Source organism: Squalius cephalus (assembly GCF_949319135.1).
Source record: "Squalius cephalus genome assembly, chromosome: 19".
NCBI classification, from domain to species: domain Eukaryota; kingdom Metazoa; phylum Chordata; class Actinopteri; order Cypriniformes; family Leuciscidae; genus Squalius; species Squalius cephalus.
Genome location: NC_137140.1, coordinates 11,182,199 through 11,207,508, shown reverse-complemented (window position 1 = coordinate 11,207,508; position 25,310 = coordinate 11,182,199). Strand labels below are relative to the sequence as shown.

Below are 25,310 nucleotides of genomic sequence, written 5' to 3'. Positions count from 1 at the left end.
GCTGCATCAAAAACAGATAATAGGAGCTGCGTTCACTATACCAGAATTAAATGTTATGTTAAATAAAAGAGTTAGTGATAATTTGTCAGTGTTTACAGGAGAATTGTTAGCCATTCTTTTAGCCCTTGAGTGGGTAGAAAATAATAAGCCAAGCAAAGTGTTAATAGGGTCAGATTCAAGTAGTGCGCTAACCAGTTTCAAAAACATGCAGTCAGAAGCAAGACAGGACATTATGTTGGAAATAGCCCAAACTGTTTACAGAATCAATAAAGTAGTAGTAATAGTGACATTTATCTGGATTCCAGCCCATATAGGAGTGGTCGGAAATGAATTGGCAGACAAATATGCAAAAAGTGGGAAAAAAAACCCCCAAAAAACCAGAGGTAAATATGTCAGTAAATTATAGTAAGGCGGAAGTTAAAAGCATAACCAAAGCAGAAATGAAAAAGGAGTGGCAGGAAAAATGGAATATGGGAACAAAAGCGAGAATTTTCTACAGTATCCAGGATGAATGAGAGAATATAATAGAAATAAAAAAAAGATGAGGACATTATTTCGAGAATGAGATTTGGGCATATTGGATTAAATACTGTAGTACGCTTAAAATAATAGGGAAACATGAAACTGGGTTGTGTGAGCAGTGTAATAGTATAGAGTCAATAGAACATGTAATTATTAATTGTCCTAGGTACAAGCAGGAAAGGATGATTCTGAAAGATTGGCTTAGTAAAGAAAAAAATAGATTTGAAATCAAGTAAATACAACTGAATTCAGGGCATGTGGGGTATAGAGCAATATTTAGTTTTTTGGAAAAAAACTGTAGTTTAGTTATTATTAAAATTGTGTTTATAATGATGTGAATAATAATGTATTATTATTAATAGTTTTATTTAGTTATTTTATGTATTTGTGACCCTGGACGATAAAAACAGTCACACAGGTCATTTTTTTCAAATTTAGATTTATACATCACCTGAAAGCTAAATAAATAAGCTTCCCATTGACGTATGGCTTGTTATGATAGGACAATATTTGGCTGAGATACAACTATTTGAAAATCTGGAATCTGAGGGTGCAAAAAAATCGAAACATTGAGAAAATCTCCTTTAAAGTTGTCCATTTGTGTTGGCGATTGTGCAGCATTCACTCACAAAAATAAACGTTTTATATATTTACGGTAGGAAATTTACAAAATATCTTCATGGAACCTGATCTTTACCTTATCCTAATGATTTTTGGCATAAAAGAAAAATCGATAATTTTGACCCATACAATGTATTTTTGGCTATTCCCACAAATATACCTCTGCTACTTGTGACTGGTTTTGTGATCCAGGGTCACATTTATGTATTTATTTATTTATTTTGAAGCGGGTAAAGTAGGCCATTTTGATCCACACTCTATTTCGGAAGGTGGCGGTAATGCACACTAAAAAGTTGTTTGCCAACCGCCATTAAAAATCAGAAGAAGAAGAATCTATTAGCCAATGATGACGCAATCAGAAAGCGACAATTCGAATCGTCTGATTCATTCCAAAGTGGCAGAATGTGCCAATGCTGATGCGGAAACGTCGCCAAAATTGACGATTAAATGGATTAGGACACTCGCAATCAAATATGTATTTTGTTTTTGAATAGCTAACCTATTTGACCATGAAGTTGGTACAAAAAGACATCGAGAAGGATAATGCCGGGTGAGTGTTAATCTCTACAGCACTTTTGGACATCATGTGGGCTTTCCGAGTTGAGTGCTGTTGGCAGTACCGTGATGCAGTGATGGTGTCATATGACAATACCTGGGTACTTGCTATTAAATAAAAAAAAAAAAAACATGATAGTACAGTGGTGCTTTTTAGATTGTCGAAATGACTCGGAACGTGCAGTCTGTACAATATATACTCCTAATGCTGCCAATGCTCATTGTTAACCCGGTGACCGTGTTGACAAACTTGGCATGTTTCACTTTCACACACAATATTGCCTTTGCTGTAGCGCCCAATTTTGACCGTATGGGGCGAGTCCTTTGCGGATGTATATAGAGAGTAATACGCCTCAGGTTTGAGCTGCAATGTTGTATTAGAGAATAATGATATTTAGACTAATAATCATAATGATATAAAATAGGGATTTCTTTTTCTAGCCCTTTCCGCTTGAACGTCAAATAATTGTGATAATGTAAGCAAACATAATGGTTTCACAGACAGGGCTTAGATTAAGCCAGTATTAGGCCTTAGTTCAATTAGGACATTTAACGTTAAGTGGCTTTTATAAACATGCCTTAGAGAAAATAAAAGAAACTGGTGTGCATCTTGAGACAAAACAATGGCACTGCCACTAACATATTTTATGACATTAAATTATGCCAGAGCGCTAATTACTAAGCGGGCTATGGTTTTTGGGTTGAATCATTTGAAATTCTTTTTATTGAATTGAGGTCAGACTCACCATGAAATAGCCATAGTAGTTCTTATAATTGCATTACATTTCAAACAAACAAACACATCAACCTGAAATATATTGTTACTTATCATCATTTAAGGGTAAGAAACCATTCATGTCAGATTTAATACTTGTATGTCAGAGCCGATAGCCTGGCGGGCAGGGTGTGTATATATATATGTGTATATATATATGTATATGTATGTATATGTATATGTATATGTATATGTATGTATATGTATATGTATATGTATATGTATGTATATGTATATGTATATGTATGTATATGTATGTATATGTATATGTATGTATATGTGTATATGTATATGTATATGTGTATATATATGTGTATATATATATATATTAAATATTAAATATTGTGAAAACACAAACATGGAGATTTGTTACCAACAATCGATATTGAATTTGCTTCTTTTAGTCAGGTGACACTAATACCTGATGAGGCAGAGGATATGTGGCACACCTACAACCTGCTGCAGGTGGGCGACAGCCTCAGAGCCTCAACCATCAGGTCTGCCTCTTTTTTCCAGTCTTGGTTTATTACACTTAATATTAGAGATTTTTTCCATCAGTTCAATGATGAAAACAATCTGATGTCTCAAACAGGAAAGTGCAGACAGAGTCCTCCACGGGGAGTGTGGGAAGTTCACGTGTGCGTACCACCCTGACTTTATGTGTGGAGACGATAGACTTTGATTCCCAGGCCTGTCAGCTCAGAGTCAAAGGAACAAACATCCAGGAGAACCAGTATGTGAAGGTCAGTGTGCAGTTATAATGGTTTAGCCCAGTACTCTCTAAAATATTTAACTTCAACTTTTTTTTTTTTTTTCATTTTTCAAAAGCTTGTTGCCTGATAGCAATTTATGATACAAATTGTGTGCTTAAATTACATAACTATAGTGTTACATTTGCACCTAAAATATAATTTATACTTCATACATTTGAATAATAAGGGGAATAACATTTAAAATTAGCATTGATCCTTGGGATAAATTCCATATATTATTTTAGTCTAAATGTGAAAGCTGGAATCAAAGTCATATTTCTTGTCTTGTGTCATTATATAGATGGGTGCCTATCATACCATTGAGCTGGAGCTCAACAGGAAGTTCACTCTCGCCAAAAAAGTCTGGGACACTGTGGTGCTGGACAGAATAGGTAATGTGTTGGTATTTGTTTTTGTGTATTTTTGGGGTAAAATTAGCTTTTCTAGCTAATAACAATTTTACATACTAGGTAATGTTTGAAATTTAGGAAAAAATTAAATGAAATTTTGTAATATTTTAGCGTCATGTAGACACCCAACTTTAGAAACAGGAATTTTTGTTCTTCCGTGAAGAAAGTTTTACAGTGAAAATGGATGGTGATCATGTCTATCAAGCTGAAGAATTATTATTATTATTTTATTTGTCCTGCTTATTTGCATTCACTTAGGACATGCCTCTCATCCGTCTACCCTTGTAATGTAAAAAGCGAGTCTACACTCACTCTTTACATTATTTCCCACCCGAAATTGAATGATTCCATTGGTGATCACTTTTACTATTAGTGCCACGTTTGACCCTCAAGTTCTAGATGACCTTTTGCTAATATATCGTTTTAAAAGTCAGCAAAAGTACATCTGATTGCAATTAATTCAATATAAAAGCAGTAGAGACTTTTTACTGCTGTCATGGTAAATGAGGACTTTAAAGGGGTTGTGACATGGATTTTTAAAATTATTTTAATATGTTCCCTGAGGTTCACTGATAATGTTAAAGGGATACTCCACCATTTTTTCATATTAAACTATGTTATTCCCTTAACTAAGATGAGTTGATACATACCTCTCTCGTCTCAGTGCGTGCACTAAATCGCTCTGTCTTGCGGCGAAACTTTGTTAGCCCAGTTCAGTGTAAAATGGATAACTATATTGTATGGCGGAATACCATAGCAAGTGCTTGGAAGCACTTCGACTTCGGCGCAGTAATATCTTCACTCGTGAAAAATCCTCTCACCGGCCCCCGCTCCCTCTAGTGAAGATATTACTGCGCCGAAGTCGAAGTGCTTCCAAGCACTTGCTATGGTATTCCGCCATACAATATAGTTATCCATTTTACACGCTTAGAAAAGCGCAATGTTTTGCTTTGTGTCACCGTCCTAGGTCGAGTTACACTACGCGAGTAACTGTATTTAAATAGGGAAAACGTGGATGTGTTCGGTAGCTTCTCTGCTTGGCACATATTGAATGAACTGGGCTAACAAAGTTTCGCCGCAAGACAGAGCGATTTAGTGCACGCACTGAGACGAGAGAGGTATGTATCAACTCGTCTTAGTTAAGGGAATAACATAGTTTAATATGAAAAAACGGTGGAGTATCCCTTTAAAATATATATGTGGCGAAACAATTATTTTCAACCTTCAGTCTGGCCCTCTGTCTTAAATGATCAATTTTTAAGCAGCAGCTTCTTTAAGGCTTGTCAGTAAACGGCCACTGTTATGATTGGCTAACGTCAGTGCATAGAAAACAGTATTAAAACCCACTCGCTATTCCACGTGAGTAATCATGAGTCATCAGTGATTGTAATGGGTTCTATTTGCTTTTGACGTGCATTCATATGCAAATACATTTGCCTGTGTGACGTCACAAGTCCCCCAATATCCAAACAAGCTGTTTTAGAAGCTTGAATAAATAAATGCTCTGTTTTCTAATGAGGAGCATGTTTTAATGGTACAAATACATTTTTTATGTCAAAAGATCAATGGAAATTTGATTTCTCATGTCATGATGACACCTTTAATTCTTTCCACATCACTCCAAAGAGAAGTGTGGGTAAAGCCCGGAACAAAACCGACGCCAAAGAACTAGCGCTGATGAAAGCCGGCTGTGCTGTCGCCTGCGTCGGTGGAAAAAGCTGCACTTGAACACACCAAGAGAACTACAGCCGACTGTCAGCTAGAATGCGCATTCTGCGCCTGCCTGTAAATGAGACAACTGTCTATTTCTGCAGATATATTCATCTATATTCATCTACAAAAAGGGAAACCGATGCTGCAGATACACAAACCATAAACAAAGCAGTGCATGCTTACCGTTTTGAATATCAATCCTGCTAAACACTTTTTTAATTCCACTCCGCTCATGTTAATATTGAAATATTCGCCAAGGAACACTTGGATGACGTAACATTAGAACAGCCTTCTATCTGTACCGTTTTGACTTCTTTGCTTGCTTTTTTGCATTCTCGTGCACTGACTCGTTCACTAAGCTGAACAGCCAATCAGAGTTCTCTCTCTCACTGACGGCCCGATGCCGATTCGACATGTCCAAATTAAAAGCAGACGAGGACCAACTTCAGCCGACGGTGCAGAACACACTGAGAAAACTTAGTCGGTCAACGCACAAAAACTGCCCGCCGGCCGACCGTTGGCTTGGTGTGTCCCGGGCTTATGACCTAAAAGGCAGGAGTGAAAAGGAGTGAAAATATTTTTTTTATGTGAGCATTTTACAGGCGTGTGTGCTTCATAAGGACACCACATTAAGAAACATGTTCCCTGTTTAAACATGTTGCCTTTGCCTTATTATATGAGTAACAGTGCCACATTTTGTAGTTGTAATTCGACCAAGTATCTTGGCTTGACAACTGCAGTCACCGTTCACTTTCAATGCATGGCATAGGACAGCTATGAGTATGTTAAAAAGTTGATGAATCTGATCCAGCTCATCACCAGTTTGTTTGAATCCTGATCTATAGAGCAGGCATGTGATCCCGCTCAAAAAGCAGATGTGGCTGCTGTCGTGATGCAGGAAGGTCTGGCCAATCTGGTTCTCGTAACTCCTGCCATGACCTTACTCAGGGCGAAGGTTGAGGTCACCATTCCCCGCAAGAGGAAAGGCAGTTGTGCTCAACATGACAAGGTGAACCGATAAAACTTTGCAACAATAAATCTGACAATTTTTGTGTTTATCATTATTTTTAACAAATAAAAATGACTGTTACCACTAGATATTTATGTTGGGTAGCTAGAAGCTGTTGGTAGAGTCACCCAAATCCATATTTCCCTAAATTTTATAGTAGATCAATGTAAATTATACTTCTTACTTCACCAAGAGATATCAGCTTGAATGTATAATAGCTTTGTGTGAAATTGAATATCATACTGTATATATATATATATACATCCTACTGCCTACGGGGCTCTAAACAGTTTCAAGGAAGAAAAACGAAAAACAGAACCTAAGAAAATTTGATCTAGAACATAAAGGAAAACATCATGAACAACATGCTTATTTTGGTCAAAAAATATTTTTTTTCTTTAAAAAAAAAAAGGAAAAGCTAAGAGAGAAAATATGACCCATTCTTTTTGGATTGGGTTTAAGAACTGGAAATAATTCAGCTCTATTTATGTGTATTGCTAAAAGAAACAGTGAGTTGTCGTTGTCAGGAGTGATGCTGATTGTGGAACAGGCATCTCGCCACAGGCTTTAATATTTGATTCGCACGTCTTCAAATTATACTTTCTTTGTGTTATATCACTCCATTAAACTAGTCTGCCATGAAAAACTAGTACATTTTTGGATTTGTCTTTTAACCGGCTGCTGAGGGAGTGGTGAATTTGACATTCTCTCTTATGACTGCTGTAATCAGTTTATCTCACTTTTTTTTTTCTCTTTCTGAGAATTGTGGAAATGCAATAATGGATTTTTTTTTTTTACATTTGTAATTGGAGCAAATGGGAATGGAAAATTTGTATTTGCTATAGTTTTCTGTTCTCAAGTTTAACCAATTATGCGGCTGTGATTTTTTTTTTTAATTTTTTTTTTTTACTTTTTTTTTTTTTTACAGTGAATCCATACATTTTAAAATCAACTTTAAGAATCTAAGAATAAGAACAAGATGTTGTCACTGCTGGTATTAATTCTGGTTGCATTGTACTCTGTTGTGTACTGCACATTTTGTACAAATGTAGTAGGTTCAATGTATATAGAAATTACTGCATGTATATTTAAAAAATATGACACCCACGTTATATACAGTGACACTGATGTGTTCTATTTCAGGCATTAGATCGATTTTATGAGGCTGTCATGCAGGGCATTCTGAGACACTTCAATTTTGATGGTAATTATTATTTTTTTTAAATCAGATAAGAATATGCATTAGATAAACAAACAAATAAATACACAAATAAATGTATGTGTTTCTCAGTGGTGAAGTGTATTCTGGTGGCCAGTCCAGGCTTTGTGAAAGATCAGTTCATCTCATACCTCTTTAAAGAGGCTGTAAGACAAGACTGCAAAATTCTTCTGGAGAACAGATCCAAATTCATGTTGGTGCACTCCTCATCCGGACACAAGTATTCTCTCAAAGGTCAGAGTTCCTCAATCCTCTGTTCACCTTTTAAAGTAGGCTTGTCATGGTTTATAGCAGCAGTTATAAATGGTACAAGGGTTAGAGGCCATGAAAAGACATTAAGTTCTTAAATCAATATTTTAATGAACATAATAGCCTTCAATAATGTAATGTCGCTTGCAGCTTAACTCTGCAGGACAGTGCAGACTAGGAGCAGGATTGGACAGCCCTGATCTAAAGAAACACATTGACAGACAGATCATCTTTACATATCATTAGTATTACATGTGCAGTATCACAAATGCACTGACAGAAAACATTAGCTTTTATTTGACAGAAATAACTATGTGAGGGGCAGCACAAAAGCTGATTAAATGCTGTAGCGATGACGTAAACATGGAGTACCGTGTACGTTCCGGGCCAAATCCTGACTGATGGTGATCCATTCTTGCCTTATTAGTGCTTGGGGGTGATCACAATTTGTGAACTTCTGCTTGTCCACTTGCCTTTTGAGGACTGGCAACAGGATTAAGATCCGGGGAGTTGCCTGGCCACGGATCCAAAACTTCAATGTTATGATCTCTGAGCCACTTCAATTATTATTACTCTTGTCTTGTGACATGGTGCGCCATCATGCTGGAAAATGTACAGATCATCACCAAATTGCTCCTGGATCATTAGAAGTTGCTCTTATGTTAGCTGGTCATTTTACGCCGGGGTGCAAAAAACAAAAAAAACAAAAAAAAACTAACAAAGTTTGGTGAAAAAATAAATAAAAATAAAACATAAAACAATCAAATTACTAAGCCAACCACTGAATGGAACAACACAAAATAGGTATCATTTTAAAGCTTAGAAACTCAGCTTTGTAATTCATCTAAGCACTTTGATTGCACCACTCTTAAAGAGTGCTGAGTAGTCCCTATAAAACGAAGTGTACAGCACCTAGCTGCGAAAAAATTAATAATCATATTTTTCAAAACTACTTGATCATCTCAAAATATGTGTCATTCGAAAGCTTAGAGTCTGAACTTTACAATGATTGTAGCCAATTTGATTAACTCCTAAGTAGTGCGGAGTTATTTGCTGATAAATATCATTTTTCTTTTCCTAGTACAAAAAAGTATTTTATAGATTATGTACTGCAATGTGTCAAAAAACATCATACAGCTCACGAAACATTCACAGATCGTTGAAAATGGCACATCATTTTTTACAGCATATTATTACACTTAAAATGAGCCCAAAATGAACATAATCTATTGCGTTGATCACACGATATTCCTCATGGAGGAACTATTTTAAAAATGCCCATTAGGGGGCATCAAGGACTGAACAAAAAGGCTATCTTGGTTCCAAATGCTGGAACTTTTGATTACTTTTACAACCCTGCAGTTACAGCTCTTACCACCTGCTTGGATGAGATAAAAGCCTGGATGCATGACAATTTTCTTAAGCTCAACGAGTCAAAAACAGAACTTCTATTCGTCGGAACGCCAATGGCTTTACTTAAACTTAAAGGAGAAGTTCACTTTTAAAATGAAAATTCTGTCATCATATACTCACCCTCATGTTGTTTCAAAGCTGTATGAATTTCTTTCTTATGCTGAACAGAAAGGAAGATATTTAGAAGAGTATCAGTAACCAGACAGTTTTTGGGTCCCAATGACTTCCATAGTATATTTTTTTCCTACTATGGAAGTCATTGGGACCCAAAAACTGTCTGGTTACTGATATTCTTCTAAATATCTTCCTTTCTGTTCAGCATAAGAAAGAAATTCATACAGCTTTGAAACAACATGAGGGTGAGTATATGATGACAGAATTTTCATTTTAAAAGTGAACTTCTCCTTTAACAGTTCAAATTTGTTTACTGGCAATGACTTTGTTACTCTGTCCTCTCAAGTGCACAATCTTGGCGTTATCTTTGACCCGGAACGGATGTTTGATGCCCATATTAAAATGGTATCAAAAACTGCATTTTTCCATCTTCGAAATATCGCTAGACTACGACCGTTTCTGTTGCTGCCAGATGCAGAAAGGCTTTTTCACACCTTTATTACGTCGAGGCTTGATCATTGCAATGCGCTCTATGCTGGTCTCCCAAATCGATCCATCAAAAAAAATTACAATATATTCAAAATTCAGCCGCCCGGTTATTGACACATACAACTGCTCGTCAACATATTTCCCTGGTACTCTATGACTTGCATTGGCTGCCTATACAAGCACGTATTGAATTCAAAACACTGGTTTTAACATTTAAAGCTATTCATGGGACGGCCCCTGCCTATCTCTGTAGTTTAGCTACCTCTCATACTCCAGCTCGCTCTCTGCACTCTTCTAGGTCATGCATCCCTCAGCAGCCACGATATAAATTAAAGTCTATGGGTGGTCGAGCATTTTCGGTTTCAGCACCACGTCTATGGAATGCTCTACCATTGGGAATTAGAGACTCTCTAACATTGGACTGTTTTAAGAATTCTTTAAAGACACACCTTTTTAGAGCTGCTTGTTGAAACTGAATGTGTTTGTTTTATTGTATCTTATTGTTATTATTCTCTTTTTGTATATTGTAGCGCACTGAGTCTAAGAAAAGCGTGTTAGAAATAAAATGCATTATTATTATTACTTTATGCAATCTCCACAAAATTTGATCTAGATGCAGCTCACATGTAGAGGGACTTCACCAAAAAGAATTTTCCTCTTACCTTATTTCCTTCCTGAATTGTTCCATGTCAAATAAGAAAGATAAGCAAAATCATAGTACAAATTATATATATTTTTTGTCTTTTATCAGCAGTTTCTCGGCATGAGAATGTCCTAATGTAATGTATAAGTGTGCTATCAAACGATACCTACCTTTTGACTCCTTGCTATAGTTTTGGAGTTATGAGTCTTTAGTTTTTTGTGTGTCACTCAGAAAAAACAACTCTAAAAATGCCCTCAGGGCTTAAAGTGCCCCTATTATGCTATTTTAAAGTTATTTTGGAGTCTCCTACAACAGGTTTACATGCATCAAAGGTCAAAAACTGTTTAATTTTCTCATAATATACATTTGCACATCATCACATTTTCAATGATTCTCAAACGACTCGTCAGATGAATCAATCTCTCTAAATCCCTAAATCTCTAAATTGATGCAATTTCGATTGTCTGCAAAGTTTCAAAGATCATTTGCATGATAAATGGAGTTATTGTCTGCCAAAAGAAGGAACCGATTCTGAACTGCCTGAAACAAGTCATTAGTAACTCAGTCTTTCTTACAAATTTGCATAATGCCAGCCTATGGTCCTCATCGGCTACAGCAAACAGTGTCTACTTAAAGCATTCAAGCACTGCCTTCAAGCACACTGTAGTTGTAGCTGCAGCCTGGCACAGTGACCTTTCGTTTCTGACACTCACTGCAAGCAGTAGACTGGGCCATCTGACCAATCAGAGCAGAGTAAGCTCTCGGAAAGGAGGGGTTTAGAGTCCTAAATCCTTGATCAAACCGTTTCAGACACTGAAAAAAGAGGTGATGCTGCAATGTATATTGAGGATTTTATTTAGTCAACTTTTAGAAATAAATTTCCGTTTTTAAAGTGACATTATAAATGTGAGATTTTACTTCTACAGAAGTGCTGTGTGATCCAGCAGTCACGGCTCGATTGTCTGACACCAAGGTGACTAAGTTTGGATTTGTACATCTACATGTATAAAGCTTGTAGCATTCTGCAAGCACAGTGTAGTGTCTATTGCTATGAGAGGTTTTTTTTTTCTGTTTTAGGCTGCTGGAGAGGTAAAGGCTTTGGAAGACTTTTACAAGATGCTTCAACAGGAGCCTGATCGAGCTTTCTATGGGTGATCAAACTCACTACCATTTAAATGAGTCATTCCTGTTAATATTACACACAACCTGAATGAGAAAACACATTTGCATTTCAGGTTAATCAATGACATTGATACATGATTATTTATAACAGTCTTTTCATCCATTAATAAAGCTTTTTTTCTGGACAGATTGGCTCATGTGGAAAGAGCGAGTGAAGCTTTAGCCATTGACATCCTATTGATCAGTGACAAACTATTCAGGTACTTTTGAAAGTAATAAATTAATTATTTACCTTTTATGACTTCATATATGAATATATATATATATATATATAATTTTTTTTTTTTCTTCTTCATGATAGACATCAAGACATAGCCACCCGCAGCCGGTATGTTCGACTTGTAGACGGTGTAAAGGAAAATGGAGGAACTGTCAGGTATTCATATGAATTTTCAATTCAATTTCAGCTTTTATAGTTCTATATGCGTAATGGGATAAACTTTGCTCACCAATATTGTTGACTTTTTCTCCCCTCCTGCTTTCCTTTAAGAATGTTCTCAAGCCTGCATGTATCTGGAGAACGTAAGCTACTTTTTCAAAGTCTTTGTTTCAGAGAGAATTATTTTGGATCATCAAAATGTGGGTCGTTTGGATGTGTCTGAAATGGTCGATTTGTCTCTGTAGAGTTGAATCAGCTGAGTGGAGTGGCAGCCATCCTGAGGTTCCCCATCGCTGACGTGTCTGAAGCTGAGGACAGCAGCTCTGATGAAGACTAACATTATGGTCTTGTGCAAAAGGATTTAGTGTGAAAGGTTGGGAATGCTTCACATTAAGGACTAAATGGCCTTAATAAAGGATTTAAAAGCAACTGAAGTTTTACAAAAACCTTAATAATTTTGATTATTTGTGACTGATGCAATTACAAAATAATCTTACTGAATCCTAATTTTTTTCTATGAATACTACTCCGAATAACACCATTCGTGCCATTTTTTTATTTATTTCATTTTCAACAGTTTCAATAGACCAATTCTTTGTCAGCATCACAGTTTGTCACACTGAAGTAGTGGTAAATATACTCAAGTAGTCACACTAAGTAGAGCATAAACAGTGTTTAATACATTTACAGTATTGCACACATTTTAGTCTCAAAAGCAATGCAACTTACCTAGCCATGCAGTGGCAGTTTCCAATTAATATGTAGCTTAGATTTATTGTAACTTCTTTCTTCATTGACGATGACTCATGTCTTACACCTCTGTTCGCAATACACATCTCACACTGACAGCGTTTGCTGTGTAACAGAACAGCTCTGCTAGTAAAATCCAAAGAATACTTAGTTTTTTATGAATACATTAGGGTATGTTTCAGGGTCGCCAATTCTGAATAACAACTCACCTAGCACAGTTAAATCATTGGTACAATGGATCAAATATTTCAATACCGACATTTCAATCAACAAATACAATTTGTCTAATATGTCAATGTCAAACCTTTAACCTGCAGGAAAAAATCAACCCATGTCAACAGTTTAAAAGCCTAATTTTGTGGGAAAACCGCAGACTTGGCAACCCTGGTATGCGTACACTGCGCGTGATGTAAATCTTTTATGATTAGCATTAGTAGTAAGATCTTACTGTATGCGAGCAGCAGCATGGTTTTCTAACTGTGCATATGCTCAACCTTCACATATGATTTTTATTTTATTTTTGTTGCACTAATTAGTCGGTCCTAGTGTTAATTTTGACATAAGCGTTAAAATACAACTTTTGTTTCCATGACAATTGTTGATGAATCAAGATGAGACTAAAATATAGTTTAAAAATTTTTTACTTTACCAAAACCTCTCCCTATATTCTTCACAGAAAATGAAAAGATTTTTTTTTTTTATCAAGCCTCCACGAGCTTTCATGTTTGGGGTTGCCAGATGTCAAGATTAATGCACACACGCTTTCTCTACACTGTGGAAAAAATGCAGATGATCTGAAAACACAGACATACGTAAGTTGGAGTTTAATGATCTCCATTGTGATATTCTGCTCAAATAAAAGAGTAATACAGCCAGTCTGTGTTCCTTCATGAGCGGTTGTGCTATTTGTTGTGGCTAAGTCTGTGATCTCAGGGATGAACTGTAATAAATCCAAACATGGATCACCAGTGTGGTTGCAGAATAAGTGCACTTATGCATCCTCTCTATGACAATACAAAGTCTGTTGTTTTAATAGAAAAACATTAACATAATTTGGAGTTTTACCAATTGTCATAATGTAGAGCTTGTTAATTTATGATAATAAATCATATTCAAAAAATAAAAATAGTTTAACCATGACTAAAATATGACTAGTTTTCATTGACTATAAAACAAGAATAAAATTCCCAGACTTAGTCAACTAAAACTTGACTAAAAAACAATCAAAAAACAGGACAGGACAGGTTAACAAAAAATGAAAACTGAAAAGGACATTTGGCAGAAAAATAAATTTAAAAAATAGCTTACAAAATTACCACTAGATGGTTCACATGTAGGCAACAGTGGCCTAGTCCGTTATTTTACAGTCCAAAAAGAAACGGATGAGATTAAACAACAAACTTCTGGAGGTCATAATAATAGATGTCCATGTTGATGAGTGCTTGCATGTGTTAGTTTAAAAGAGTACAAAGATGAAATTAATGAAATTTTGTAGCGTGCATGTGTCGACTTCCCACGTTTAATTAAATGGAAGACACTGAAGAATCACAAAATAATGAAGACAACTACTCACAAAGGACTACTGTATTTCAATTGTATGTGTTTATAAAGTTCATAACATATTTTGCATGTTTTCTGCTTTGTTCAACACATGCCACAAAGAAATTATGCTAAGGTATTGCTGGGTGGCTGAATGGGTAGAAGAGCACATCCACAGGTCTCCATGACATTCTGTTCTCTAGATATAGCTAAGGACCCATGGTTTTGTTTTTTTGCCCTAGTCTTTATATTAACAAAGTAGTGATAGCACACCTTAACAAGCCTCACAATTTTAAGTTATTTGTGTCATCATCAATCGCTAAAATGGAAAATATTGCACTGTTGAAAATATGTGAATGAAAATAATTGTTGAGTCCATACTTTTCATATATAAACTTTTCCCACACATGCCTAGATTACATACTTCAGTGAGCTACAGAAAAAGACTTTCAAGTCCAGCTTGTTTAATTCAAGTAATTTTATATTGATATACATTTCATATTTTACATATGTAGCACCTTGTAAATAGAAATCATCTGGTTTGCCAACAGTAATGCCATAAAATCCAGGATCCAATCATCTGGATTTAATTTCTGAACCTTAGAAGGATAAAGTGCATTCAAAGATTATCATAGCACATTGTATTGGGGTTTTCCTTCACATCATCATTTTTTTTAACAATACATTTTTACCATGGTATTCCTTGGTTCTCGACTCAAAAATAGGTCTTCTTAGGTCTGTTCTGAAATGACTGCAGACAGTGGTGAAAAACAGTGCTAAATGCAAAACTAACCATGTAATTGTGCATGCATAATATACAGGCCTATCAACTTTTGAAATATATTGTCGTTGACATCAAAGGTTGTGTAAATTAATCTGTCATTTTGTAGATGTAAATAGGATATGGGTCATTCCGTGTCAAATCAACCAAATTGCGGAAACTTCCCCGGCTCATATTTTTGATTTTGTCAATATTTTTTAAAGATAAATAGTGAAGAAAGCCAAAATATTAAATATCATGGATGTATACTTTCTGAGTAATTCACTATTTTGTAGAGGGTGGTTAAAATGACAATTTTCATTTAAGAACAGTTTTTAGAAATGTTTTTTAAGAATACAAAACATTCTTAGCTTTTTTCTTAAGTTATGAAATAAGAGGAAATTGGCAGTTTAGAAGAATTTTATTCTCAAAAATGTTTTATGAATCCGGCCTCAGAATCTAAAAGGGATATTAAGGTATCTTTAATAATTGTTGAATAAGAGGCAAACTTGGGGCAAAAAACACAAGAAGTGCTTTTCCCATTTTTGAACTTTCACTGTTGTCAACAGATTTAACTAATAGACCTACCAATCTCTGTGTAAAAATAAAATAATGATGCTGCCATCTTTCTAAAGTAATTTTTACCCCGCTGTAATTTGGCTCAAAATCTCAGGCAAAAATGGTCAATTTGACCCCACTCTACAAAAAAAAGTGGCTTACCGAGTAAATATGCATCCAACACATTTAATATTTTGTCTTTCTTCTTCATTTATGTATTTCTTTCACCAGACAAAAAAAGATCAAAATCAAACTGTTTAGCCGAGGACCACTGGTTGAGTTGAACACGGAATGACCCATATATATCAAAAAAAGTAGCATTCGATTACCAATTGATATCACCACACCAAAAACTCTACAACTCTTTCTTTAAATATCATGATGACATATCAGTCTGCAAGTTTATTCATCAAGACAGTGATGCACCTTTAACCACGTTAAATCCTCCAGCGTGCCCCAGTGCAAGTACAGAATGGACAGGATGACCATGATGTGCATTATTTGGTGACTATTTAACCAGTAGTCAAACCGACCAGGACTGAAACGCTCAGGCAGGCGGGAAATATTGATGAGTCCCCCTAGTAATGCCAAAGCATCCATGGTGAGGTAGAGACGAAGGGATGCGGGGCTTCCTCTGCCTGCGCCAGTCAGACGCAACAGAAAGAGAACGAAGCGGAAAAATGCCTGCCAGGCGAAAGATTGCAGTCGGTGCACATTATTCCGTGCAGTGACAGCGCAGTAAACACCATAGCCAGAGAGGAGGAGATATGCCAACATCGCCACATGACGGGAAGATGGGTAACACAACAAAGTTATGTAAATGATTGGCAGAGCACCTGCAAAAAGAAAATACAATGAATGCATTGAACTTTGGCCCTTGAAAGCAGCAACGATTTTGTTTTAAACGTTTTTTTTTTGCAGTGAGTAATGCCATATAAGAACCATGTTTGGTTCCCCAAATAACCTTTTAAGTGAACAGTTAAAATAACTTATTGTAAAGAACATTTTAATCTAAATAACCTTTTTACACTATAGAACATTTTGTGCAGTGGAAGGTTCCATGGATGCTAGAAACTTTAGTTCTCTTACGGGAGGTCTCTCGTACTGCGTAATATCTTACGGTAGGGGAAAATTTCTTTTCCGCGAGATATTGAAGCCAAAAAATTATCCTTAATTTTGTAATAATGCAAAACGCGTTGCGGCAGCATGCAGACATAGGCGAGACAGCTCGCGCGCCTATTGGCTGCCCTGCGGCAACTGCAGCAGCCTATCGAGAGAGGACCCTCATGACGTCATGTCCCGTTCCCTCTGTGGCTCGTGCCAAGCCCCACTCAGCGACAGGGACCGCCATGTCATCTGCGTTTCCTGCCTGGGTGAGGATCATGCAGCTCTCGCACTCGCCAACGGCGCCTGCCCTCACTGCGAGTTATTGCCCATGGTGACTCTGAGGACTCGCCTGGCATCTTTCGCTGAGACTGCACCTCCGCCCGCTGCGGTGCCGCGCCATAAAAAGCGCCGTGCTCAGCGGGTCCCGGAACCTCCTCCAACCCGCAAAAGCTCGCCGGTTTGCCCGCCAGCTTCGCCGCCTGCTTCACCTGAGTCTCTGACTGCCGGACAGCGGCCGCCGTCTGCCGCCGCTTCCGCCATGGGTGATGACGTGTGTTTGTGGAGGATGACAGCTGCTCTCTTCTGGCATCGGGCAGTGAGGATTGGTCGAGCTCTGTGGATCTCGCCTTCCCTGTTCGCCAGCCTTCCGGTAAAAGAGCCAGCATTGAGGCAGAGCTCATGCGTCTGCTCGTGCAGGCCGTGGCTAGCCTCGGCCTCGAGTGGTCTGCGCCCGAGGAGCCTGCACACAACCGGCTGGATGGGTGTTTCCTGCAGCAGGATCGCGCTTCGCCGTCCTCAAGACCAGCGCCTTTTCTTCCTGAGCTTCACGAAGAAGTCGCTAAGTCCTGGAACGCCCCCTTTTCAGCCAGAATGCGTACCTCTGTCTCGACAGCATTCTCCGTGGTAGACGGTGCTAAAGACAGAGGATACCATTCTCTTCCCCCAGTGGAAGAAGCTGTAGCGGCCCATCTTTTCCCGCCCTCTGCTGGACGGAGTGCTAAGACGGCATTACCATCTAAAGCTTGCCGCACGACTTAAGCTATGCACGGTCGCGCTTACACCGCCGCTGGGCAAGCTGTGTCGGCGCTACATTCTATGGCCATCCTGCAAATCTTCCAGGCCGACCTTCTCCGTAAACTGGACGAGGAAGGACCGGAAGCTATCAGAGTGCCAGATCTAAGGAGCACTACGGACCTAGCTCTTCACGCCACCAAATCCGCTGCACAGGCCATAGGGCGGAGCATGGCATCTCTCACCGTAGCTGAGAGACATTTGTGGCTTACACTCTCCGAGATGTCGGACTCAGAGCGTGCTGCGTTCCTCGACGCCCCCATCTCCCCTGCCGGCCTCTTTGGATCATCCGTCAAAGATTTCGCGGATAGATTCGCTGAGGTGCAGAAAACGTCACAAGCCATAAACATTTTCTGCCTAAGCGCTCCAGCTCCGCTGCAGGTCGCTCAAAACAGCTGTCTGCTCGAAGCTCACAGCTGCAGCCGCCGCCCACCGCCGCCGCCGCTTCACAACGTCGACAAGCCCGGGACCAGAGACCGCGCTCTCGCTCTGCTGGCCGCCGCCCTCCCCCGCGTGGGCCCCGGCCTAAGATCGAAATAAAGCCTGAGGCCTCAAAGTCTTCCTAGCCCGCCTAGGAAAACAACGGTGTTCAAGTCCCGCTGCGGCCAGACTTCCGCCAAAACTTCCCGCTCGTTCAGTTCCAGAAAATGCGACTGTTCCAGTGTATTTTGCAGAAAACAAGCCGGTACTACATCCCGTTTGCCTGCACACAAACGCCGTTTTTATGGCGACCCAGATAAATCTCATAAAGACTGTATTTTCTGGTATTCCGGCCACGGCCTATGGTGTTATGAGTGTAGTAAAAATGCCCACAGTTCAGTGTTCATCCCTACACATAAGCACAGCCCGTCACATAGGGCTCGCACACATAAAATCGGCCCATGTCGATTGTGCATTAAATGTAGTGAATGTGCCCACGACCCAGTGCCCGCAAACACTACATACTACATGTCTCATGGTTTCTGTAAAAACGAAACCAACACACATTCAGTCTGCTCATGCAGACGGTGTTTTCAGTGTAGTAAATGTGCCCGCTGTCCCGCGCCCACATTCACTCACAGACATGACAAGCCCCACGGGGCTCGCTCCGCTCGCTCTCCCTCAGCAAGTCGAGCACGGGCAGGCTGCCCGCTGTGATCAGCGCGCCCCCCGCCTCGAGCGCCGCAAGCGCGGCGTCTCTGTTACAGCATACCAGAGCTCCCCGGTCGCCACCATTTCGCGACCAGAGCCCAGATCTCATTCGACCCCTAGCTATTCATGCAGATGCGTGGGCGAAGCTCCCCGGGGTATCAGAATGGGTGCTGAACATTATAAAAAGAGGCTATTCACTACAGTTCGCTCGGCGTCCCCGCCGTCACGCGGCGCGAACCGAAACTACGGTGAATATGGAAGTAGCACATCTACTCCAAGCCGAAATAGCGAAACTGTTGAGCAAAGGGGCCATAGAGCCTTTATCTCAAGCTCAGAGCGAAGGGGGTCTATACAGCAGATATTTTCTGGTACCGAAAAAAGACGGGGGTCTCAGACCCATTCTGGATCTAAGACAGCTGAACAAAGTGCTTTCAAAGCGCCGGTTCAAAATGCTCACAACCAGGAAAATCCTTTCCAAATTTGCCAAGAGTGATGGTTTATGTCAATACTGGTTTATGTCAATAGATCTGAAGGACGCGTATTTTCAAATACAAATATTTGTATATACAATATATACAAAGTCCTGCCGTTTGGCCTGTCCCTAGCACCCCGTACATTCACGATGTGCATGGACGCGGCGCTCGCACCCCTGAAGCTCCGGGGAGTGCGTGTGTTGAATTATTTGGACGATTGGCTGGTTCTAGCTCGATCACACTCAGAGCTCATAGAACACAGGACCATATTTCTCGAACATCTCGAGAATCTGGGTCTCAAAGTCAATTGGGCGAAGAGTTCACTGTCTCCCAGTCAGAAAATATCCTTTCTGGGCACAGAACTGGACTCGCTGTCTATGACAGCACAGTTATCGCCGCAGCGCAGACTGGATATTCAGCGCATGACAGAAACCTTCTGCCGCAGCACTATTGTCTCGCTCAGAAAGTTTCAGAGGATGCTGGGTCTCATGGCCTCAGCATCATCAGTACTCCAGCTGGGCCTGCTTCGCATGAGCCCACTGCAGTTCTGGTTAAAAGCGCGAGTACCGCGTCGAGCGTGGACCTCCAGTCTTTTTCGCCTCAAGGTCGATCAGAAATGCGTCTCGGCTCTGAAACCTGGGAAAGCGACGACTGGTACCAGTCAGGTGTAAACCTGGGGACTTCCTTGAGCGTGAAGGTGGTGTCTACGGACACCTCCACCTCAGGATGGGGAGCGCTGTTCTTCGGCCAGTGGTCAGAACGGGAAAAGCTTCTACACATCAACTGCCTGGAGATGATGGCAGTCGACAACGCGCTGAGGCGCTTTTGTCCCCAGATAAGAGGTCACCACGTCTTGGTCCGTTCGGACATGTCAGTGGTGGCCTACATAAATTGCCAGGGAGGTATCAGGTCCAAGAAACCTTTACAGGCTGACGGAGCGCCTCCTGGTCTGGGCCCAGCACAACCTGCGCTCGCTGAGAGCAGCGCACGTGCCAGGCCACCTGAACGTAGGACCAGACAGACTGTCCAGGAACAATGTTCCAGCAGGGGAATGGTCCCTACACCCGCAGACAGTCCAACTGCTGTGGAAGACATTCGGCGGAGCGAAGGTTGACCTGTTTGCGTCTCAAGAAAACGCACACTGTCCGGAGTTTTTTTCCAAGAGCAAGGATGCGCTGGCCCACGTCTGGCCCCTCTGCCCGCTCTATGCTTTTCCACCCGTCACGCTCTTGCCTCAGGTACTAGAGCGGATCAGGGAAAGTGGATGCTCAGTGCTACTGGTGGCTCCGTTGTGGAAGAACCAGGCTTGGTTTCCAGCTCTGATGCAGCTGACGAGCACTGCCCCGTGACCGATACCAGTGAGGAGGGACCTCCTCTCTCAGGCCAAGGGCTCGATCTGGCATCCTCGCCCAGAGCTGTGGTCCCTACATGTGTGGGCCATCAACGGGTATCCGCTAACCTCCCGGAGGGAGTGCTAAACACGATCATACAGGCTAGGGCCCCGTCTAGCAGACGGCTATATTCCTCGAAGTGGTCTGTGTTCTCTAGCTGGTGCACAGCTCGTGGCATATCAACCCCAGACTGTGGGGTGACGGAGGTTCTCTCCTTCCTACAAGAGCTACTGGATAAGGGCAGGACTCCATCTACGCTCAAGGTCTATGTGGTGGCCATAGCAGCGTTTACTAAACCGACGTTTGGCCAGTCTCTGGGAAAGAACGATCTGGTCATCTGCTTCCTTAGAGGAGCTAAGAGGTTGAATCCTCCCAGACCTCCCTCAGTCCCCATATGGGACCTTTCTACGGTTCTGGAAGCCATGAAAGGTGCCCCATTCGAGCCAATTCAATCAATAGATATCAAACACCTATCGCTCAAGATGGTGTTTCTTTTGGCTCTCGCTTAAGTGAAGCGTGTAGGGGGACCTGCAAGCGCTCTCAGTGAGCGCGACGTGTATGGAGTTTGGGCCTAATGACTCGAAAGTCATACTCAAACCGAGGCACGGGTACGTCCCTAAATCCCTCAACACACCGTTTAGGGCACAGGTGATTTCCCTGTCAGCCTTGCCGGTCTCTGATGAGGAGCTTCCTTTGCCCTGTCAGGGCTTTAAGGGCTTATGTGTCTCGCTCGTCTGTCTTCAGACAGACGGAGCAGCTCTTTGTCTCGTTCAACGGGCATCCTAAGGGACTAGCCGCATCGAAACAGAGTCTATCCAGATGGATAGTTGATGCTATAGCGCTGGCTTACACTTCTAAGGGCTTGCAGTGCCCGTTAGGTGTCAGAGCGCACTCCACAAGAGGCATGGCCTCGTCGTGGGCCTGGTCTAGCGGGATTGCTTTGCAAGATATCTGTACGGGCGGCGGGCTGGGCCTCCCCGTCTACATTTATTAGGTTCTATAACCTAGAAGTTCCCGCCTTGCAGGCTAAGCTGTTTTCGGTCTAAGACCCTTATTATTCATCAGTTCAGGCCGAGTTTTTGCCCTGGCTGTGTGAAGACTTGATATAATTGCCTCCTAATAGGATGCTACTTATTACGGAAATGATGCTGTTCTAGCCCCTCTTTCCCGGACTCTCTGTGAGTCCCTGGTGATCATACACTATATGAGCCCCGGGCACCTGCCCTTGGGACTTTGGTGTTGGATCTCAGCACGCACAGCGTTTTGCATTGTATTCTCCTAGCATAAGATATTGCGCTGTACGAGAGACTTCTCGTAAGAGAACGTACTCGGTTACTAGCGTAACCTCGGTTCTCTCTAGAAGAGGGAACGAGTACTGCGTATCTTGCCGTGCATGCATCACACTCTGGTTCGCTTCGGCGATGAAAAACCAGATTCTACCAGCCTATCGAGCTATATTTATAAGCCTAAGCCACACCCGTTTCGGCGGGACATGACGTAGTGCCGCAGGGCAGCCAATGGGCGCGTGAGCTGTCTCGCCTATGTGTGCATGCTGCCGCAACGCGTTTTGCATTATTACAAAATTAAGGATAATTTTTTGGCTTCAACATCTCGTGGAAAAGAGATTTTCCCCTAGCGTAAGATATTATGCAGTACTCGTTCCCTCTTCTAGAGAGAACCGAGGTTACGTTAGTAACCGAGTACGATTTCATCAATTCGCTGTCTTAAAACTCATTCTTTCCTCACTTTCTGTCTGTAATCTGTGTGTTTGTGTTAGATATTAGTTTTGTTTATTAGAATATTTCAATAAAGTTTTTATTTAAAGAGAAGTGTCTTGTGTTATGTGCCTACAAATTTAAACGGCTGATCTTGTTACCTTGCTAATAATAGTATTTTCACTATATTTCGGATAGTAATATAGAGTTGATATTTACGGTCCGTTCAGTTGAGCGCGGGACGATTAATATGTTAAGCCGTAAAATAAGTGACTCTTTCGAAATTCCTTATAAATTAATAATGATTCCCTTTGAGCTGTTTCCCTTACAATGCAGTGTATAACAAACTCATCTCTGTATAGTCCCTTTTGCCAGTTGAGGTCACCAAATGAGAGATGCCTTGTTTGACAATGAGATGCAAAGTCACTCTCCAAAACTTTCACCCTTTCTGTTCCTCTCTGGTGGATTGAGCTGCCATCCTCCTCCTGAACGGCTGTGAACATCACATCTTTTAAGAAGCAGCTGAGACACCTATTCCACAACCACCCCACACCCATAAACCAATCCAATTTCACAGACACACAAATTCTTCTCTGTATTTCTCTTCTCTAGCTTGCTTCCTTACATATTGCTTTTGTTCCTCTCTTGTAAGTCGCTGACTTGCTAAATTCGTAAATTTAATTCTAAATTTGGTAGGCACTCACCAAGAGTGTTGACAAGACAGACGCCAACCATGTCGAAGCACAGCAGTATGTCATAAATATGTGCTCCACCCTCGTGGTTCATGAAGAGATGGTAGAAGACTGAACAAACAGTGGGAGACAGACAAGCCAGATAATGCACCACACCAATCCACCACTCATCCACTTCAGTCCATGGGATATTCACAGGTAAAAATAGCAAAAAACAGATGAAGGGGATACCTTATGGACAAAAAAACAAACAAACAATCAAACAAACAAACAAACAAACACGTTACCATAAATCAGAACCTGATTTCACCAAATACATGTTCCGGGAACAACATTCCAATCAACCAATTAGACTTGAGGGACAATTTTACAGTTTTGCTTTTTATGTTCATCTTGAAATATTACTATGATGTAAAAGTTATTTTAGATTTCACAGCAAAAGACATGTAGAATTTCACTAAAATGCTTTTTTCTTCCTAAGAAAAAACAAACAAACATGAACTATCAGTCAGAGGACAGAAGGTATTTTAGAGGCCTTAGAAATTTGCATATGAAATATCATACAGTAGGGGAGGCTTTATAGGGTTAACATATAAACGGTCTTTTTAACATGAAGACATACAATGCTTTAAATGCGTTACTACTTAATTCTATAAAGTCCAATACAATTCCAAAGAAAATCCATTAAATTCCAAAAACTGTTTTTAGTTCCTTCCAAAATATAGGCCCACATAATTTTTGCTGCACTTTTACTGCTCACAGCAATTATACATTATCACTTCCAATGCAGCAATTCTCTAACGCGGATTAGGTGTAATCCCACGTAATGCAATTTACGAGCCCTTCTGAAGAGTGTTACTGAGTGAACCGTAGAGAAAGTAGCCCTAAATTACATGTTCACAAGGTTTCCCTCCTCTGTGCATGGGATTCCCCAAACCTTGTTACAGTAACTCTCCCATCAGTGGAATAATGCAGGAATTATAAATTGAATTTAACATCCACAAAATTACTTTACAGCTCCCTAAGTTTACAGTTGATCATATGTTAAACAATTTCTAGACATTACAGTACAAATTACGCAAGTGTTTTTTTTTTTTGTTTTGTTTTTTCATACCATGTGTATAGATGTTCCCAAGTTCATTATGCAGATAGAACAAACTTCGCAGACAGTCTCTGTAAGTGGATATAGGCCGGTATCCTTTCAGGACATATTTGTTGAACTGAAGATGTGGTGGTGAATTCTTAAAATCCAGAAGTTTTGGCCCAGTAAAAAAATCCATAGCAGAAAAAGTTAAATATGCTCGGATGTCCTTGACTACTTTCATCTTCCTTTGGGAGGAAAGCCTGTAATCTCTTTAAATTTCTTAAATCAAGCTATAAATGCATAGTCAGCTAGTTTTAGCTAACTAGCCAATTTTAGCTGACTAGTGATGGTAAAAGTTGCTTTCTGACACCAGATACGCATTGTCTTGGAAGTACTGCCAGGTAGAACTGCAGCAACTTGTTGCTTGCAGAGAAGCTGTGGGCCAATTTACTACTACTTAGCGTCGTAGCCAATCAGCATGAAGCCGTCAGGCTCAGCAGAGGCGAGCTCATAGAAGATTACAGTTCCTTATAAGTACAAACACTAGTCTGCTGGTAGACTTCGACATCTGCTTTTTTATCTCTTTTTACTGACATTTATTTCAGAAACAGCAAATATTTCTTTAAGCTACCCTATATAAAGTCCAGGTAAAACTGGATTTAAATGAAAGATTTAAATGAGGGTTGGATTTAGAGTTTGTATTTATTCAAAACCATACATAGCCTTGCCACAGGAAATTAAACATAAATAAATAACAGTGGCTTCTAGAAAAACAAAACACACACACTTCTACATAAAACGGAAATGCATAAAATACCAGAAACATTTTTGTGGAATTATGGAATTTAAAAAGAAAAAAGATGCATCAGATATAATTATATTTAATCTAAAATGTCTTTATTTGTACAAGCAGCTGCTTATTTTTATGGCAAGGTAACACATATTAACAATACATTAAAATACAAGGAGAACAAAATACTCAAATAAAATGACA

At 40.1% G+C, this 25,310-nt stretch overlaps 2 protein-coding genes across 2 annotated transcripts; one reads left to right on the top strand and one right to left on the bottom strand.

The window, feature by feature from the left end:
• The first annotated feature begins 1,463 nt into the window (after nucleotides 1-1,463).
• On the top strand, nucleotides 1,464-14,422 carry pelo (pelota mRNA surveillance and ribosome rescue factor). Its single transcript, XM_079850821.1, has 13 exons — nucleotides 1,464-1,693; nucleotides 2,878-2,970; nucleotides 3,066-3,216; nucleotides 3,527-3,617; nucleotides 6,194-6,357; nucleotides 7,501-7,561; nucleotides 7,649-7,810; nucleotides 11,411-11,457; nucleotides 11,562-11,635; nucleotides 11,795-11,866; nucleotides 11,968-12,042; nucleotides 12,157-12,188; nucleotides 12,291-14,422. Exons 1-13 carry the CDS (start codon nucleotides 1,653-1,655, stop codon nucleotides 12,380-12,382), a joined length of 1,155 nt encoding a protein of 384 aa, XP_079706947.1. The 5' UTR covers nucleotides 1,464-1,652; the 3' UTR covers nucleotides 12,383-14,422.
• paqr4b (progestin and adipoQ receptor family member IVb) lies at nucleotides 14,298-24,512 on the bottom strand (the record flags this gene model as incomplete). The annotated part of the gene is made up of 3 exons (XM_079850822.1): nucleotides 14,298-16,488; nucleotides 23,245-23,463; nucleotides 24,347-24,512. The coding sequence occupies 3 exons, from the start codon at nucleotides 24,510-24,512 to the stop codon at nucleotides 16,055-16,057; spliced, it is 819 nt and encodes a 272-aa protein (XP_079706948.1). The 3' UTR covers nucleotides 14,298-16,054.
• Between the last annotated feature and the right edge of the window lie 798 nt (nucleotides 24,513-25,310).